At 49.1% G+C, this 18,443-nt stretch overlaps 1 protein-coding gene across 2 annotated transcripts in view; it reads right to left on the minus strand.

The window, feature by feature from the left end:
• Positions 1-18,443, minus strand: part of LOC140392660 (matrix remodeling-associated protein 8-like) — a 142,973-nt gene that overhangs the window by 14,448 nt on the left and 110,082 nt on the right. For both annotated transcript variants that reach the window (XM_072478152.1, XM_072478151.1), the window contains exon 6: positions 9,456-9,614. In XM_072478152.1, coding sequence (XP_072334253.1) covers positions 9,456-9,614 — 159 coding nt within the window. The remainder of the gene's footprint in view (positions 1-9,455; positions 9,615-18,443) is intronic.

The following is an 18,443-nucleotide window of genomic DNA, read 5'->3' on the forward strand; positions in this document are numbered from 1 at the left end:
CTAGGTAGGTCGCACGTTCGGCAGCTACCACCAGGAACGGACCTTTGGGCTCTTCAGAGGGGCCCCAACGGCAATTGTTCGACGGCTTCCAGTGTGGGAAGGTGACATCAAGGTCCCCCCAACATTATATGGATTGAACCAGGAGTGGAGCGGTTAGAAAAGTGATCCTGGTGCAGCGAAAAGTGCGAGGGAGGAAAAGCAAGATGGCGGCGGGTGGAGACCAAGCAGCGTGGGCGCAGTGGGCGCAGGAGCAGCTGGAGTTTCTTAAACGCTGCTTTGAGGAGCTGAGGACAGAAATGCTGGCGCCAATGAAGGCGGTGATTGAGAAGTTTGTGGAGACCCAGAAGACCCAAGGGGCGGCGATCCGGGAGGTACAGCAAAAAGCTTCGGAGAACGAGGACGAGATCTTGGGCCGGGCGGTGAAGGTGGGGGTGCACGAGGCGCTGCACAAGATGTGGGCGGAAAAATTCGAGGACCTGGAGAATAGGTCGAGGAGGAAGAATCTTCGGATTCTGGGTCTCCCTGAAGGAGTGGAGGGGCCCAATGCCGGGGCATATATGAACACGATGCTCAATTCGCTGATGGGCGCGGGAGCTTTCCCGAGGCCCATGGAGCTGGATGGGGTTCATCGGGTCCTGGCAAGGAGACCCAAAGCCAACAAGCCGCCAAGGGCTGTAGTGGTGAGGTTCCACCGCTTTATGGACTGAGAGCGTGTCCTGAGATGGGCCAAAAAAGAGCGGAGCAGCAGGTGGGAGAACACGGAGATCTGAATTTATCAGGACTGGAGTGCGGAGGTGGCTAAGAATAGGGCTGGTTTCAACCGGGCTAAGGCGGTGCTCCATCGGAAGGGGGTGAAGTTCGGGATGTTGAAGCCAGCGCGATTGTGGGTCACGTTCCAAGATCGGCACCACTATTTTGAAACGCCTGATGAGGCGTGGAACTTTATACAGACTGAAAAGTTGGACTCAAATTGAGGGTTTGTCATGGGGGGGATGTTTACTGTGTTTACAGCATTTGGGGAATGTTCTTTTTGTTTGAGTGTCGGGTGGGGATGGGTGAATGGATTTGATGTGGGGGCTGTGGGAGAGTGTGGGCGTCGGTGTTGGAGGGGTAGGGCCCCACGGGGGAAGAGGGGGAGTGGAGACCCGGGGATGGGGAGTTGGGGTAAGGCCGCAAAAAGCAGCTGCGCCAGAGGGGGTGGGGCCGGCTCAGGAAAGCGCAGGCTTTTTCCCGCGTTAGGGAAGGATGGGGGTGGGACCGGGGGGGGAAGGGTGGTGCTGGAGAGGAGTGCACACTGACTGCCAAGGGGTGGGGGGATTCTCACAGTGGGGGGTCGATGGAATGGCGGGAGAGGCCGGGGTCAGCAGGAGTCAGCTGACTTATGGGAGTGTCATGGGGGGAGCAAAATGGCTAGATGAGGATCTAGCGGGGGGGGGGGGGGGGGAGAGAAACTTGGTTGCTGCTGCATTGGCCAAAAGGGAGGTGGAAGTAGGAGAGGTAGTCGGGGCGGGGGTCCGCCGTCTGGGGGACTGGAGGGTGCGGGAGGCGCGGGCACGTGGCTGGCCTAGAAAAGGAGATGGCTAGTTGGCAGGAGGGGGGGCGAGTAGCCCCCCGATCCGGCTGATAACTTGGAATGTGAGGGGTCTGAACGGGCCGGTCAAGAGGGCCCGGGTGTTCGCGCACTTAAAGGGACAGAAGGCAGACGTGGTTATGCTCCAGGAGACACATCTGAAGGTGACAGATCAAGTTAGGCTGAGAAAGGGATGGGTAGGGTAGGTCTTTCATTCAGGGCTGGATGCGAAGAACAGAGGGGTTGCAATACTGGTGGGGAAGCGGGTGTCGTTCGAGGCACTGAATATTGTAGTGGATAATGGAGGTCGATATGTGATGGCGAGTGGTAGGTTGCAGGGGGTGCGGGTGGTACTGGTGAACGTATATGCCCCAAATTGGGATGATGCTGGATTTATGAAACGCATGCTGGGTCGGATTCCGGATCTGGAGGTAGGAAGCTTGATAATGGGGGGGGGACTTCAACACGGTGCTGGACCCAGCACTGGACCGTTCTAGGTCCAGGATGGGTAAGAGGCCGGCTGCAACCAAGGTGCTCAGGGGGTTTATGGACCAGATGGGGGGAGTCGATCCATGGAGGATTGCCAGGCCGCTGGCCAAGGAATTTCCCTTCTTTTCCCACGTCCATAGAGCCTACTCCCGGATAGATTTTTTCATTTTGAGTAGGGCGCGAATCCCGAAAGTGGAGGGAACGGAATATTCGGCCATAGCCATCTCGGACCACGCCCCGCATTGGGTGGAGCTGGAGTTGGGGGAGGAGAGGGACCAGCGCCCGCTGTGGCACCTCGATGTGGGACTGTTGGCGGATGAGGGGGTGTGCGGGCGGGTGTGGGGGTGTATTGAAAATATTTGGAGGCCAACGACAACGGGGAGGTGCAGGTGGGGGTAGTCTGGGAGGCATTGAAGGCGGTTGTCAGGGGAGAGCTAGTCTCCATTAGGGCCCACAGGAAGAAGAGAGTGGGGAGGGAGAGGAAGAGGTTGGTGGGGGAGATTTTAAGGGTAGACAGGAAGTATGCAGAGGCCCCCGAGGAGGGGCTACTTAGGGAGCGACGGAACCTCCAGACGGAATTCGACCTGTTGACCACGGGGAAAGCAGAGGCACAGTGGAGGAAAGCGCAGGGGGTGACGTATGAGTATGGGGAGAAGGCGAGTCGGATGCTGACACATCAGCTTCGTAAGAGGGAGGCAGCGAGGGAGATTGATGGAGTTAAGGATAGAGGAGGGAATACGGTGCGGAGTGCGGTGAGAATAAACGAGGTATTTAGGGACTTCCATGGGGATCTGTACAGGTTTGAGTCCCCAGCGGGGGAGGAGGGGCTGCGACGATTTCTAGATCTGCTGAGGTTCCCGAGGGTGGAGGAGGAGGAGGTGGCTGGTTTGGGGGCGCCGATTGGGCTGGAGGAGCTGGTTAAAGGATTGGGGAGCATGCAGGCGGGGTCGGCCCCGGGGCCGGATGGGTTCCCGGTTGAATTCTACAGGAAATACGTGGACCTGCTGGGCCCGTTGCTAGTGAGGACTTTTAATAAGGCGAGGGAGGGGGGGACCTTGCCCCCGACAATGTCCAGGGCGCTGATTTCTTTGATCTTGAAGCGGGACAAGGATCCATTGCAATGTGGGTCGTATAGACCGATCTCGCTCCTCAATGTTGACGCTAAGTTGATGGCGAAGGTGCTGGCTACGAGAATTGAGGACTGTGTCCCGGGGGTGATTCATGAGGACCAAACGGGATTTGTGAAGGGTAGGCAGCTAACCACAAATGTGCGGAGGCTCCTCAATGTGATTATGATGCCCTCGTTGGAGGGGGAAGCGGAGGTAGTGGCAGCTATGGCCTTTGATCGGGTGGAGTGGGAGTATCTTTCGGAAGTGTTGCGGAGGTTTGGGTTCGGGGCGGGGTTCATCAGTTGGGGTCAGGCTACTATATAGAGCACCAGTGGCGAGTGTGGCTACGAACCGGCGGAGGTCGGAGTACTTTTGGCTGTACCGGAGGACGAGGCAGGGGTGCCCCTTATCCCCCTTGTTGTTTGCACTGGCAATTGAGCCGCTGGCCATGGCACTGAGGGAGTCCAGGAAATGGAGGGGACTGGTCCGGGGGGGAGAGGAACACCGGGTGTCGTTGTATGCCGACGACCTGTTGTTGTATGTGGCGGATCCAGTGGAGGGGATGGTGGAGGTCATGCGGATCCTTAGGGAGTTTGGGGACTTTTCGGGGTATAAACTCAACGTCGGGAAGAGTGAGCTCTTTGTGGTGCATTCAGGGGACCAGGGAAAGGGGATAGACGAGCTACCGCTGAAGAGGGCAGAAAGGAGCTTTCGGTACCTAGGGATCCAAGTAGCTAGGAATTGGGGGGTCCTGCACAAGCTCAATTTGGCACGGTTGGTGGAGCAGGTGGAGGAGGATTTTAAAAGATGGGATATGCTGCCACTCTCACTAGCGGGTAGGGTGCAGTCGGTCAAAATGACAGTCCTGCCGAGGTTTCTCTTTGTGTTCCAGTGCCTTCCCATTATGATCCCCAAGGCCTTTTTCAAACGGATAAGCAGGAGCATCATGGGATTTGTGTGGGCGAATAAGACCCCGAGGGTGAAGAGAGTGTTTCTGGAGCGTAGCAGGGACAGGGGGGAGCTGGCGCTGCCGAATTTGTGTGGCTATTATTGGGCAGCCAATGTGGTGATGATCCGTAAGTGGGTAATGGCGGGAGAGGGGGCGGCGTGGAAGAGGATAAAGATGGCGTCCTGTGTGGGCACGAGCCTGAGGGCGCTGGTGACGGCACCGCTGCCGCTCTCGCCGACAAGGTACACCACAAGTCCGGTGGTGGCGGCGACGCTGAAAATCTGGGGGAAGTGGTGGGGACACCGGGGTGAGGTGGGAGCCTCGGTTTGGTCCCCGATTTGGGAGAATCATCGGTTCGTCCCGGGAAGGATGGATGGGGGGTTTCGGAGCTGGCATCGTGCAGGGATTAGAAGAATGGGGGACCTGTTCATCGATGGGACGTTTGCGAGCCTAGGGGCGCTGGAGGAGAAGTTTGGGCTACCCCCGGGAAACGCTTTCAGGTACATGCAAGTGAGGGTGTTTGTGAGGCAGCAGGTGAGTGAATTCCCGCTGCTTCCGGCATGTGGGATTCAGGACAGGGTGATTTCGGGTGTATGGGTTGGAGAAGGCAAGGTTTCGGCGATTTACCAGGAGCTGAAGGAAGAGGAGGAGGCCTCGGTGGAGGAGTTAAAGGGCAAGTGGGAGGAGGAGCTTGGGGAGGAGATAGATGAGGATCTGTGGGCTGATGCCCTGAGTGGGGTTAATTCTTCCTTCTCTTGCGCCAGGCTCAGCCTAATACAGTTCAAAGTTACTCACAGAGCGAATATGACAGGGGCGAGGTTGAGTAGGTTCTTTGGGGTGGAGGACAGATGTGGGAGGTGCTCGGGGAGCCCGGCAAATCACGTCCATAGGTTCTGGTCGTGCCCGGCGCTGGATGGGTTTTGCGAGAACTATGTCCAAGGTAGTGAACGCCCGGGTCAAGCCGAGCTGGGGATTGCCATTATTTGGCGTATCGGACGAGCCGGGAGTGCAGGAGGCGAAAGAGGCCGGTATTCTGGCCTTTGCGTCCCTGGTAGCCCGGCGGAGGATTTTGCTACTATGGAAAGATGCGAAGCCCCCTAGTGTGGAAGCTTGGATCAATGACATGGCAGGGTTCATCAAGCTGGAGAGGATAAAGTCTGCCTTGCGAGGGTCTGTGCAAGGGTTCCTCAGGCAGTGGCAGCCGTTCCTAGACTATCTCGCGGAGCGTTAGGAGGAGGTCAGCAGCAGCAGCCCAAGGGCGGGGGGGGGGGGGGTTCTTTTGGAGTGGCGTTTGGGTGAAGGTGGGGGGGTTTTCACTATTTGTGTTTTTAAATGTTATATGGGGGGTTATTGTGTATGGGGGAAATCCAATGTATAATTTCTGATTGTTGTGCTCTTGTTTCTTTCTTTTTGTTGGGGGGAGTTTTGTTGAAAATGTGTTGAAAAATGTGAATAAATATATTTTTTTAAAAAAGGGACAGAGGCCGTGGAGCATACCGGTGGCAAGCGTGTGCCAGCCGACGGTACCCTGGCATCAGGGACAGGCGCCAGTGCCAGAGGCCCCCAAGTTGCCCGGCACCGATGGGGCCAGGGGTGCGGGATGGGGGGGACATGTAGAGTCCGCAGTGCCAACTGGGGCCACCATGTAGCCCTTTGGACATGGTTGGGCACGGGGGTATGCACCGTGTTAATATGTTGACCTTTCACACCCTGCAGACAATGGATATTGGAATACAACAAGCAATGGTGACCTTCCTCCTAGTTGCCTCAGCCTTGGGTGATGCACTGTGGCTGTATGAGCTGGAGCTGCTTGAGGGGGAGGAAGTTCCAGAGGAACAGGAGGCAGCCGCTGAGGGTGGGGGGCTGATCGCCCAACAGGCCGAGGAGGAGGAGGATGTGCAAACAGGGCGCCGCATGAGCCCTCGTGTGTACCGCCAGCGCCCGTTATTCGAGAACCTGCCGGAATGGGCATGCCATCGAAGACTCTGGCTGAGCAGGGGGACTGTACAGCATATTTGTCAGATCATGGTGCACCGGGCAGTGTGAGGGAATGAGGGAGGACACCCGTTCCCAGTGGCTGTCAAGATGACGGTTGCCATGAACGTCTACGCCACGGGGTCCTTAGAAACGCCAAGTGGGGATCTGTCTGGGATGTCACACAGCTCGGTGCACAGGTGCATACACGTCGTCACGGAAGCTCTAGATGCCTGCTAGGCACAATACATCCATTTCAATGTGATCCAGGCAGCAGGATTTGCCGAGATGTCCCAGTTCCAGAGGAGTGATCGATGGGATGTATGTCACCCTATGAGAACCTACAGATGACAGGCCACTCTTCACAAACCGAAAGGGGCTCCACTTGATGAATGTGCAGCTGATGTGTGTCAATCAGATGCGCATCGTGCATGTCTGCACCCAATACCCAGGCACTGTGCACAACGCCTTCATCCTGGCACAGTCAACGGTTCCTGGCCTTTTCAAGGCGTACCCCCGCTGGAGAATTGCCCCCTGGGCGACGGGGCTGATGACGCCTATCCGGAGGCCACAGACTGATGCAAAGGCCCGCTACAATGACGCCCATGCCTTGACCAGGGCCATGATTGAGCGGTGTTTCGGCATCCTGAAGATGCGGTTCAGGTACCTGGACAGCTCTGGAGGGGCCCTCCAGTATAGTGCTGGATGGGTCGACCGCATCATGGTGGCCTGCTGCATCCGCCACAACATGGCGCAGCAGAAGGGCGACGTGCTGGAGGAGGATGACGGCCGGTCCTCGTCCGATGAGGTGGATGTGGGGAAGGTTGAGGATGGACAGGGCATGGGGCCATGAAACTTGAGTGCCAGGGCCAATGCGCACGAGGTGCTCTGATCACCTCCAGGTTCACAGACCAGGGGAGGGCGGGGGAGACGGGCCAGGGGCACAGACAATGCAACATCTAGGTGATCCCCATCGCCTACTGTGTGTCCCATCCTTTGACCTGAGTCCCCTTTTGGCGGCCATCTTCTGAGGCGACCGCTGCTGCTCAGGTGTCCCAGGTGGCATGGTGTCGCCCTGTTCTGTCCGCTGCCCTGTGATGCACCAGAGACGGGAGGGTGGAGGAGGAGTCTGAGGTGCTGCGGTGTACCAGCACCTCCCCTGCGGGAGTCACCGGCACGGGCCTCATCACCTCCTCCTTCCTCAGGGTGCCCAATGGCCCCCGGGCTATTCCATGGGATGGGGGTGAGAGCGGAGCTATCCCCTGAGACTCAACCGCCTGCAGAGAATGCCCCAGGCCTATTACATGCCGATCCAAGCTGAAACACTCGCCCCCAAGTCCTCCACCGCGGATGCCATCCATATGGTGGAGGCCTGGGTGGCACGCATGGTCGGCACCACCTCCTGCTCTTGCACAAGGTTGGACTCCTGCACCTATACCTGCAGGTGCTGGATGCTCGCCGAGGACCTCTCATTCAATCCCTGGCTCTGTGACTGCATCTCCACAGTCGATGGGACCGTTTGTTCCTGAAGCCCAAAACCTGTCTGGACGGCAGTTAGTTCTTGGGGTCGGCCAGCCCTCAGACTGTCCACCCCCTTGGGGTTCCTACCTCCACCTGCTGTATCAGGGCATGTGTTTGCAGCGCACCAGATAGTGCCCCAGGAGCATCTTCACTCATAATAATAATGGCGGCACGGTAGCACGGTGGCCAGCATTGTTGCTCCACAGCTCCAGGGTCCCAGGTTCGATTCCGGCTTGGGTCACTGTCTGTGCGGAATCTGCACGTTCTCCCGTGTCTGCGTGGGTTTCCTCCGGGTGCTCCGGTTTCCTCACACAAGTCCCGAAAGAAGTGCTGTTAGGTGAATTGGACATTCTGAATTCTCCCTCAGTGTATCCGATCAGGCGCCGGAGTGTGGCGATTAGGGTCTTTTCACAGTAACTTCATCGCAATGTTAATGTAAGCCTACTTGTGACAATAAAAAAGATTATTATTATTAATAATAATCTTTATTGTCACAAGTAGGCTTACATTGCAATGAAGTTACTGTGAAAAGCCCCTAGTCGCCACATTCCGCCGCCTGTTCGGATGCAGAGGGAGAATTCAGACTGTCTAAATTAACTAACAAGCACGTCCTTTGGGATTTGTGGGAGGAAACCGCTGCACCTGGAGGAAACCCATGTTGACATGGGGAGAACATGCCGGTGGTGGTTTTGGGGTGGTGTGGGGGTGAGGGTGGTTTGAGGGTGGTGTGGGTGTGGTGTGTGTGAAGGTGGTGTGGAGGTGGGTGGAGGGGTGGAGACACATGTCTCACAGTGAACCACAACTCAGCGGGGTTTCACTTCCTTGCCCGATGCTGACCTCCATCCAGGCGAATGCCCTTTACTCGGGCCTACCAACCACGGCCAGGGCCCTCTGTCTTCTCCCTCTCCTGGCAGTATTGGGCGGCCTTCTCCTGGGGGGGGTTTCAGTGGCTGCGGCACCCGCCCATGGCGGCCGGTGTGGGTACCGGCAAGCGATGCAGAGTGAGGTTCGGCCGCCCTCCGTTTGAGGGGGGTGTGTGGGATGGGAGTTGGTGCCAGCGGCACAGTGCTGCCTACTCACCCTGGCCGCCCTGAGGAGGTCGTGCAGTTTCCTCTGGCACTGCTGGCCGGTTCGGGCAGTGTTGGTCACCGTGCTGACAACCTCTGTCACCACGCTCAGGCCAAATGAATGGCGGTGGCTGGCAGCCTCCTTCCCAGTCCGTGGTACAGGGTCACCCGCTTCTCGTCCACAAGGTCTAGCAGGGTCTCAAGCTCGGTGTCCGTGAAATGCGGTGCCGCTCTTCTCGCTGCCATTTTGTTGGCTGGGATGGTGTGAGTGAGGAATGAAGTTTGTGTATGCAGCTGCAGCTTGTCAGCCTCCCGAGTGCCAATCCCAAACCCGGCGAATCCCGCACCGTTTCCCACTGTATTCGATTGCGTTCCACATGATGCCGATGCTAGTCCCTTAACAGTCGTTGAATGGTTCCAGGTGCGGCGCCAGTTTTGCTGTCGTAGAAGTCCATGAATCATGCCCCGGTATCAACCCTTAGTCTCAGGGACAGAGAATTCCACCGCTGATCTCCTTAATTTTTTTGGAGCAAGGCGGAAAGCACAAGCCAGCATTTCCCACACAGGAACAGGAGGCAGCAGACATCAGAAACCTTTCCCACATATCTCCAAGGAACTGACTACAGAACAACGCAGGAAATCCCTCCACAACTCTACCTTTTACCTTGTAAACTGTGTCCTCTGACAGGGCTTTTAAAGTTGAGGTGGGGGGAGGAAAAGAAGCAAGAAAATATAAAATAGGTAACCAGAAAAAACAAAGAAGCTACAGGCATCACCTCTCTTTCTCTGCCGGTGGGCAATCAGGGCAATGATGGTTATCAGAATGGCCAGCAGCAGTAATGTTGCCAGGATGTATCCAAATTGATGAAGGAAATGTGAAGAATGTTCCGGAATAAAAACATTGACGACTTTTGGGACTTCAACTGATGTAGATGCTAAAAACAAACAAATAAATCAAGTTTACAAAAATAATTCACTCAGTAAGCAGACAGAATTGAGGAAATAACCCATTCTATAATTATCAAATCCTGCAATTTACCTGAATGGATGGGATTTGACTAATCTATCAATCCACCAGATCTGCATTAAGGATATTCAGTTCCAGCAAATTGGTTCTTTAAAGTGGATATTCCACATTTCCTTGCACTGCTTGTCCAGCATTTAGGAATTGCCAACAAATCACATTACCGCTGACAATTAATGATTAGATAAACCAATGTTCAGTAATTACAGCCTCACTCTTTACTCTTTACATAAACACATACAATGGCGCAAAAGCAAATTACTGTGGATGCTGGAAATTGGAAATTAAAACAAAGTGCTGGAAATACTCAGCCAGTCTAGCAGTACCTGTGGAGAGAGAACAGAGAATGTTTTGGGTCAAGAGCCTTTCATCAGAACCAGAAATAGTTTGAGACATCATCAGTTTTCAGCATGTAAAAGGAGACGGGGGAGTGTGGGAAGAAGAACAAAAGGAAAGGTGTGATAGGGTGGCGAGAAGAGATTAACTCATGGTGCCACGGCCAAAAGGCAATAAAAAAAGGGCAGGACATATCTAGAGGAAGTGTGAACAACAGAATCATGAATGACTGTTATATGAAAGCAGAGAGAGATCAGCAAAGTGTCATGTGAGAGTACCTTTAAGAAATGGGTGTTTAAGAAATGTGCCTTTAAGAAATGGAACTGCTCATGTTACTGAAGTGATGTCAGAGTGTGGGGGGAGTTGAGCTATACTTCTGCTTTTTGAGTTTCAGTTTGAGAGAGCAGCTTGGGTGTGTCTGTGTGTTTCCAGTGAGCTGCATGAAGAAAACAAAGGGGCTGTAGCTGAAGTAACCAAAAGCAGCAGCATGATTGAACCCTTTCTCACTATATATATTGAATGTAACCTAATGTGCTCCTGTTTGAAGGTTGGCTAAGTCTTTTGGATGTTAAAAGGACAGCTGAAACGATGACTTAGTCTTTGGGGGTTATCTTTGAATGAATGGGTGTTAAGATATTCAATGGTTGTTTTAAAAGGTTAACTTGAGTTGATAGAACATTGTTTTGTTTTTAAAAACACTTGCATTTATGCTGTATCACACCTGTAGAGTGCGCCGTGTGCTCCCCACACCACAATCTATTAAAAGTTGTGGGTCAGTTGAACTCCATGCTACACTTTGGCGTTCTCTAAGCTCTGACCCATAACAATTGGGGGCTTGAGGGGGATAAAAGCCTATCTATTGGATTGGCTTAGTGAACTTAAAGAGAGTGAGGGGTGAGCATATAGTGTGATTGCTTTTCAGGTGTGGTATTTTAGTTTACGTGGGGAGTGTTTTGTGGACAATGGCTCTTTCAGAGGCTCAGAAGTTTTTGGGGGTGGACACGGTAACACGCAGTACCTTACGGAGAGACTAAAAGCAGACTATTAGATTTGGCAAAAACATTGCAGTTAACATTATCTGGCAAAGTGCGAAAAGATGAGGTACTTACCGCGGTAGCTGAGCATTTACATTTGCCTGCGATACATTCTGACTCATTAGAAATGGCAACGCTCCAGTTGCAGATTAAGTAACTTGAACATGAAAAAGAATTAAAGTAGCTTGAATATGCAATGAGAGAAAAAGAAAGAATAGCCCTGGCAGAACAAAAAGAAAAAGAAAGAATAGCCCTAGTAGAACAAAAAAAAATAGAAAGGGAGATACAGATCAGGGAAAAAGATAAAGAGAGAGAGTTTGAACTTCGGAAAATGGCCATGAAACATGACAGTCAGTTAAAATTGGCAGACGTAAAGGGAAACGGACAGTTGGATGAGATTGATGAGGATAGTGAGACAGAGCGTCATAGTTGAAGACGTGGTGGGGATCTATTTAAATATGTCCAAGCATTGCCAAGGTTTGACGAGAAGGAGGTAGAAGCCTTTTTCATTTCATTTGAGAAGGTAGCTAAACAAACGAAATGGCCACAGGACATGTGGGTATTACTGATTCAAACAAAGCTGATAGGTAGGGCTAGTGAAGTGTTTGCATCACTACCGGAGGAGGTATCTGGGTCGTATGAGGAGGTGAAGAAATCCATCTTTGGTGCATATGAACTAGTGCCTGAAGCTTACAGACAAAGGTTTAGAAATTTAAGGAAAGAATTTGGTCAAACATACATGGAGTTTGAAAGGCTCAACAGAGTAATTTTGATAGGTGGATAAGGGTTTTGAAAATAGACCAAACGTATGAAGCTCTCAGAGAAATTATACTTTTGGAGGAGTTTAAAAATTCAATTCCTGATGTAGTGAGAACTCATGTGGAAGAACAGAGGGTTAAAACTGTGAGATTAGCAGCAGAAATGGCAGATGACTGATTATGAATTAGTTCATAAATCAAAGCTTGGTTTCCGACATCAGTTTCAGCCTGTGAGGGATAGAAACTGGGGACATGAGAAATACTCATGTGGTAAAGGTAAAGGTGATTTGATGGGAGATAATAAAGAGAGTGTACCTCAGATTAAAAAATAAATCCAGGAGGGTGGAAGAGAAATGAAGTTTCAAATGTTTTCACTGTAATAAACTAGGACATATAAAGTCACAGTGTTGGTGGTTGAAGAAAAGCACTGGGAAGGCTGATGTGGTAAAACAGGATAAGACAGTGGGGTTTGTTAGAATGGTAAAGGAAAGCCCAAGGGAAGCGAAGGAGGTGCAAAAGATTGTACAGCCTGATCAAGAGGTGATTGATAAGAAGGTGCCAGATCTCTTTAAAGAATTTACTTGTGTGGGTAAAGTTTACTCATGTGTATCAGGAGGAGCAGGTAAAGAATTCACAATTTTAAGAGATACAGGAGCTAGTCAATCTTTAATGGTAAGAGATGAGGAATTATGTAGTTTGGGAAGAATGTTGCCAGAAAAGGTGGTAATATGTAGAATTCAGGGTGAGAGGAGTAGCGTTCCATTATATAAGGTAAGGTTGGAAAGTCCAGTGAAGAGTGGTGAAGTGGTAGTAAGAGTAATAGAGAAACTATCTTGTCCAGGAATACAGTTTATCTTGGGTAATGATACAGCTGGATCGCAAGTGGGAGTGATGCCTACTGTGGTTGATAAGCCAGTGGAAAATCAGACAACTGAAGTGTTGAAGGACGAATATCCTGGGATTTTTCCGGATTGTGCAGTAACAAGGTTGCAAAGTCACAGGTTAAGACAAGAGGAGAAATCAAAGAGTGAAGATGAAGTTGAAGTGCAATTATTAGAAACGATTTTTGATCGGATGGTTGAAAAAGAACAAGAACAGGTGGAGGATGAGGCAGTTATTTTTAGTTCAGGAAAATTGGCGGAGTTACAACAGAAAGATATAGAAATAAAACGGATGTATCAGAAAGCATATATGGAAGAGGAATCTGAGTGTATACCAGAGTGTTATTAACGTAAAAGTGATGTCTTGATGAGAAAATGGAGACCTGTACATATGCAGGCGGATGAAAAGTGGGCAGAAGTTCATCAAGTAGTATTGCCGGTAGGGTATAGAAAGGAGGTGTTGCGAGTTGCACATGAGGTACCAGTGGGAGGTCATTTGGGGATAAGGAAAACTCAAGCTAAAATCCAGAAACATTTTTATTGGCCTGGATTACATAAAGATGTAGTTAAATTTTGTCAATCATGTCACACATGTCAAGTGATAGGGAAACCTCAAGCAGTGATAAAACCAGCGCCCTTAATACCCATTCCAGCATTTGAAGTACCTTTTACAAGGGTCCTAATTGATTGCGTAGGACCGCTTCCTAAAACAAAAAGTGGGAATCAATATCTTTTGACTATAATGGATGTGTCTACTGGGTTTCCAGAGGCCATTCCATTACGTAATATTACAGCTAAAAAGATTGTGGAGGAGTTACTTAAATTCTTTACTAGATATGGACTACCCACAGAAATACAATCGGATCAAGGATCAAATTTTACCTCAAAGTTATTCAAAGAAGTTATGGATAGCTTAGGAATAAAACAATTTAAATTAACTGCGCACCATCCAGAATCGCAGGGAGCATTAGAAAGGTGACATCAGACATTAAAGACAATGTTAAGGGCTTATTGTCAAGATTATCGAGAGGATTGGGATAAAGGAATTCCATTCATACTATTTGCAATTAGGGATGCACCTAATGAGTCAACCAAATTTAGTCCTTTTGAACTAATTTTTGGTCATGAGGTAAGAGGACCACTTAAATTGATTCAGGAAAAATTGGTGGGTGAGAAATCAGAAATTACATTATAGGATTACGTGTCAAATTTTAGGGAACGATTAAATTGAGTAGGTGAATTGGCCAGACAACATTTGAAAGTTGCACAAAATGTGATGAAACAGGTCGCGGGCAAGAAATCCAAAGTTCGTAGTTTTGCCAGTGGAGATAAAGTTTTCGTGTTGTTACCAGTGGGTGGTGAGCCTTTAAAAGCTAGGTTTTGTGGACCGTATCAGATTGAAAGGAAATTAAGTGAGGTGAATTATGTGGTAAAAACACCAGATAGAAGGAAGACTCACCGTGTAGTGTGTCATGTGAATATGCTTGAAAGGTACTTTGAAAGGGAAGGAGAGAAAAAGGAGGTTTTAATGATTCTAACTCAAAGTGACAAACCAAATCCAGAAAACTGTGAATTTGACATACCTCAAATTAAATTGGAAAATGAGGATGTTCTTAAAAATTGGGATAAATTGTTAAGTTACCTTCCAGAGGAAAAACTAACTGACCTGAAAGATATCACATGGGCAAGTTTGTAGAGATAAATTGGGAAGTACTCAAATGGCTATACATGATGTAGATGTGGGAAATGCTGTTCCTATTAAACAACATCCATATGGACTTAATGCCTTAAAATTGGCACAGGTTAACAAAGAGATTGAGAGTATGCTTAAAAATGGCATAATTGAAGTGGGTTGCAGCCAATGGAGCTCACCCATCGTGATGGTACCTAAATCAGACGGTACCCAACGGTTGTGTGTGGACTATAGAAAGGTGAATGCAGTTACAAGAACGGACTCTTTTATCCTATGCCACGTTTGGAGGATTGCATTGAAAAAGGGGGACAATCCGCTTTTATTTCCAAATTGGATTTACTTAAAGGTTACTAGCAGGTACCTTTATCCGAAAGGGTGAAGGAGATTTCAGCTTTTGTGACTCCAGATGGTATATACCAATTCAAAGTTATCCCATTTGGCATGAAAAACGCCCCAGCCACATTTCAACGGTTAACTAATACAGTCGTTTATGGATTACCCAATTGTGCGGTATACATCGACGATCTGGTAGTTTTCAGCCAGACATGGAAAGAACATCTAAAACATCTGATGGAGTTATTCGATCGACTTCAGGAGGCGGGTTTGGTGATAAACCTAGCCAAAAGTGAATTTGGAAAAGTCACTTTCCTTGGTCATACAATTGGACAGGGTTGAATAGTCCCACGGGATGTGAAAACAAAAGTTATTGGGGAGTTTCCGATACCCTCGACACAACGGGAAATAATGCGATTTCTCCGTATGAGTGGATTTTACCGGAAATCTGTACCAAATTTTAGCAGTGTGGTTGCTCCACTGATGGACTTGCTCAAGAAGCGTAACAAATTCCAGTGGACAGCGGAGTGTCAACAGGCATTTGACGGCCTGAAGGCTGGGTTAACCACTGCTCCTGTGTTAATCATCCCAAATTATACCAGATCATTCAAAGTGACTGTTGATGCGAGTGATGTGGGTGTAGGGGCGGTGCTTCTACAAGACGATGACGAAGGGCTTGGTTATTTTTCAAAGAAATTGAATTCTCACCAAAAAAAGTATTCGACGATTGAGAAGGAGACTTTGAGTTTGCTGCTGGCTTTGCAACATTTTCACATTTATGTGATCAGCAATCTGTCTGACACCATTATCTATACTGATCATAATCCGTTGACGTTTTTGGAGCGGTTCTGGAATAACAATGCAAGGCTGTTTCGCTGGAGTTTATTGTTACAGCATTTCATTTAAAAATAGTACATGTGGCAGCACGGGAAAATGTGATAGCTAATGCTTTGTCACGAATGTGATGAACAGAAGGATTTCAGTTGGAGGAAGAAGGGCGGAAAAAAATGGACTATATTATTAAATGGACTGTTTGCTTGTATTGTTTTTTTTTGAACCGATAAAGTATTTTTACTGTGTGCATTTCTTAATTGATGGTGCAAAGGTGAAAAATGAAACCATCTTGAAGTTGATGGGTTTTTTTTTCTTGGGGGGAGGTGTCATGTGAGAGTGGGTGTTTAAGAAATGTGCCTTTAAGAAATGGAACTGCTCATGTTACTGAAGTGATGTCAGAGTGTGGGGGGAGCTGAGCTATACTTCTGCTTTTTGAGTTTCAGTTTGAGAGAGCAGCTTGGGTGTGCCTGTGTGTTTCCAGTGAGCTGCATGAAGAAAACAAAGGGGCTGTTGCTGAAGTAACCAAAAGCAGCAGCACGGTTGAACCCCTTCTCACTATATATTGAATGTAACCTAATGTGCTCCTGTTGAAGGTTGGTTCAGTCTTTTGGATGTTAAGAGGACAGCTGAAATGATTACTTAGTCTTTGGGGGTTATCTTTGAATTAATGGGTTTTAAGATATTCAATAGTTGTTTTAAAAAGGTTAACTTGAGTTGATAGAATAAACATTGTTTTGTTTTAAAAAACACTTGTCCATTTATGCTGTATCACACCTGTAGAGTGCGCCGTGTGCTCCCCACACCACAATCTATTAAAAGTTGTGGGTCAGTTGAACGCCATGCTACACTTTGGGGTTCTCTAAACTCTGACCCATAAGAAAAGGAAACAAAAGGGGCAGGGGTTACAATCTGAAATTGTTAAATTTCCTATTGAGTCCAGAAGGCCGTAAAGTGCGCAGTTGAAAGATGAGATGCTGCTTCTCAAGCTAATATTGAGTTTTATTGCAACACTGCAAGAAGCAGAGGACAGAAAGGTCAGAGTGGGAGCAATGCCCTTGTATGTGGACTAAACAGAGGTATTCCTTAAAACCATCGCCCAGTCTGCATTTGGTCTCCCCAATGCAGGCGGCACGGTGGTGCAGTGGTTAACACTGCTGTCTCGTGGCGCTGAGGACCCGGGTTCGATCGGGCCTGGGTCACTGTCTGTGTGGAGTATGCACATTCTACCTGTGTCTCACCCCACAACCCAAAGATGTGCATGGTAGGTGAATTGGCCACGCTAAATTGCCCCTTAATTGGGGGAAAGAAAACTAATTGGATACTCAAAATTTATATTTAAAAAAAACTTTGGTCTCCCCAATGTGGAGGAGATGGGATCGTGAGCAGTGAATACAGTATGCTAAATTAAAAGTATAAGTAAATCACTGTTTCAACTGGAAGGAGAGCTTGTCGTCTTAAATGGTGAGAAACGAGACTGTAGCTGTTAGGGGCAGCACGGTAGCATAGTGGATAGCACAATTGCTTCACAGCTCCAGGGTCCCAGGTTCGATTCCCGGCTTGGGTCACTGTCTGTGCGGAGTCTGCATGTCCTCCCCGTGTGTGCGTGGGTTTCCTCCGGGTGCTCCGGTTTCCTCCCACAGTCCAAAGATGTGCAGGTTAGGTGGATTGGCCATGTTAAATTGTCCTTAGTGTCCAAAATTGCCCTTAGTGTTGGGTGGGGTTACTGGGTTATGGGGATAGGGTGGAGGTGTGGGCTTGGGTAAGGTGCTCTTTCCAAGAGCCGGTGCAGACTCGATGGGCCGAATGGCCTCCTTCTGCACTGTAAATTCTATGAATTGAGAGTTAAACAAAACATTCTGCTGGAATGCTTGGATTGATAGGCCATCTGCTGCAGGCTTGGGAAAAAAACAGCAGCATCTGTTCATGCAATTTCAATTTAGGGAGACAGTAGTGCAGTGGTATTTTCACTGGACTAGTAATCCAGAGACTCAGTGTAATACACTAGGGACCCAGGATTTGAATCCCACCACGGCAGACGGAGTAATTTGAATTATAAAAATAATGGAATTAAAGTCTAATCATTTAAATCATTGCCGATTGTCATCAAAACACATCTGGTTCATTAATGTTCTTTAGGGAAGGAAATCTGGTGTGCCTACCTGGTCTGGCAGGTGGCCCCAGATTCACAGCAATATGGTTGACTCTCAATTGCCCTCTGAAATGGCCCTAGCAAGAAACTCAGTTCATTGGCAATTGGGGATAGGCAAAAAATGTTCACCCTGCAAGCAATGCCCACATCCCAAGAACAAATTTAAAAATAGAATTATTTGTTGACTTTTCCCCAAGGGATAATATTATGTCGCTATGAATGCTTGGCTGATTTTCAAAAGCAACAATATCTTCAGCAGGGATTTCACAGTTTGATTGACAGTTTAAAAGGGCCATATTAGTTGTCTTTAATATGGGGTCTGGATAGAAGTTTGTTTTTAATAAGCGAATGGGCTTTATGAATGGGTGTTTTCTTATTATCAGGTGTGTGGTTGAGAGCTGTATTATATTGTTAGAAGTTTTTTTAAATCTCCACAAGGATCCTGAAGGTTGTCCATGGTGGATACTGACTGAGTTGCTCTGGACATGGCATGGATGGTATGACAGGTCATGACGAGGTGTGGTTGGGGGCATGATTTGGCATGGAGAATTTAAGGAGTCATGGACTTGGGTGCGGGGTACTGAAATAGCATTGAGGTATGAGGGCCATGTGGTGGGTTGACAATGAGGGCATAAGAGGCTATGGGGGTGTATTTGGGGACGTGGGGGCTAAAGAATTTATCATAGAATTTACAGTGCAGAAGGAGGCCATTCTGCCCATCG

Source organism: Scyliorhinus torazame, chromosome 16 (assembly GCF_047496885.1).
Source record: "Scyliorhinus torazame isolate Kashiwa2021f chromosome 16, sScyTor2.1, whole genome shotgun sequence".
Lineage (NCBI taxonomy): Eukaryota > Metazoa > Chordata > Chondrichthyes > Carcharhiniformes > Scyliorhinidae > Scyliorhinus > Scyliorhinus torazame.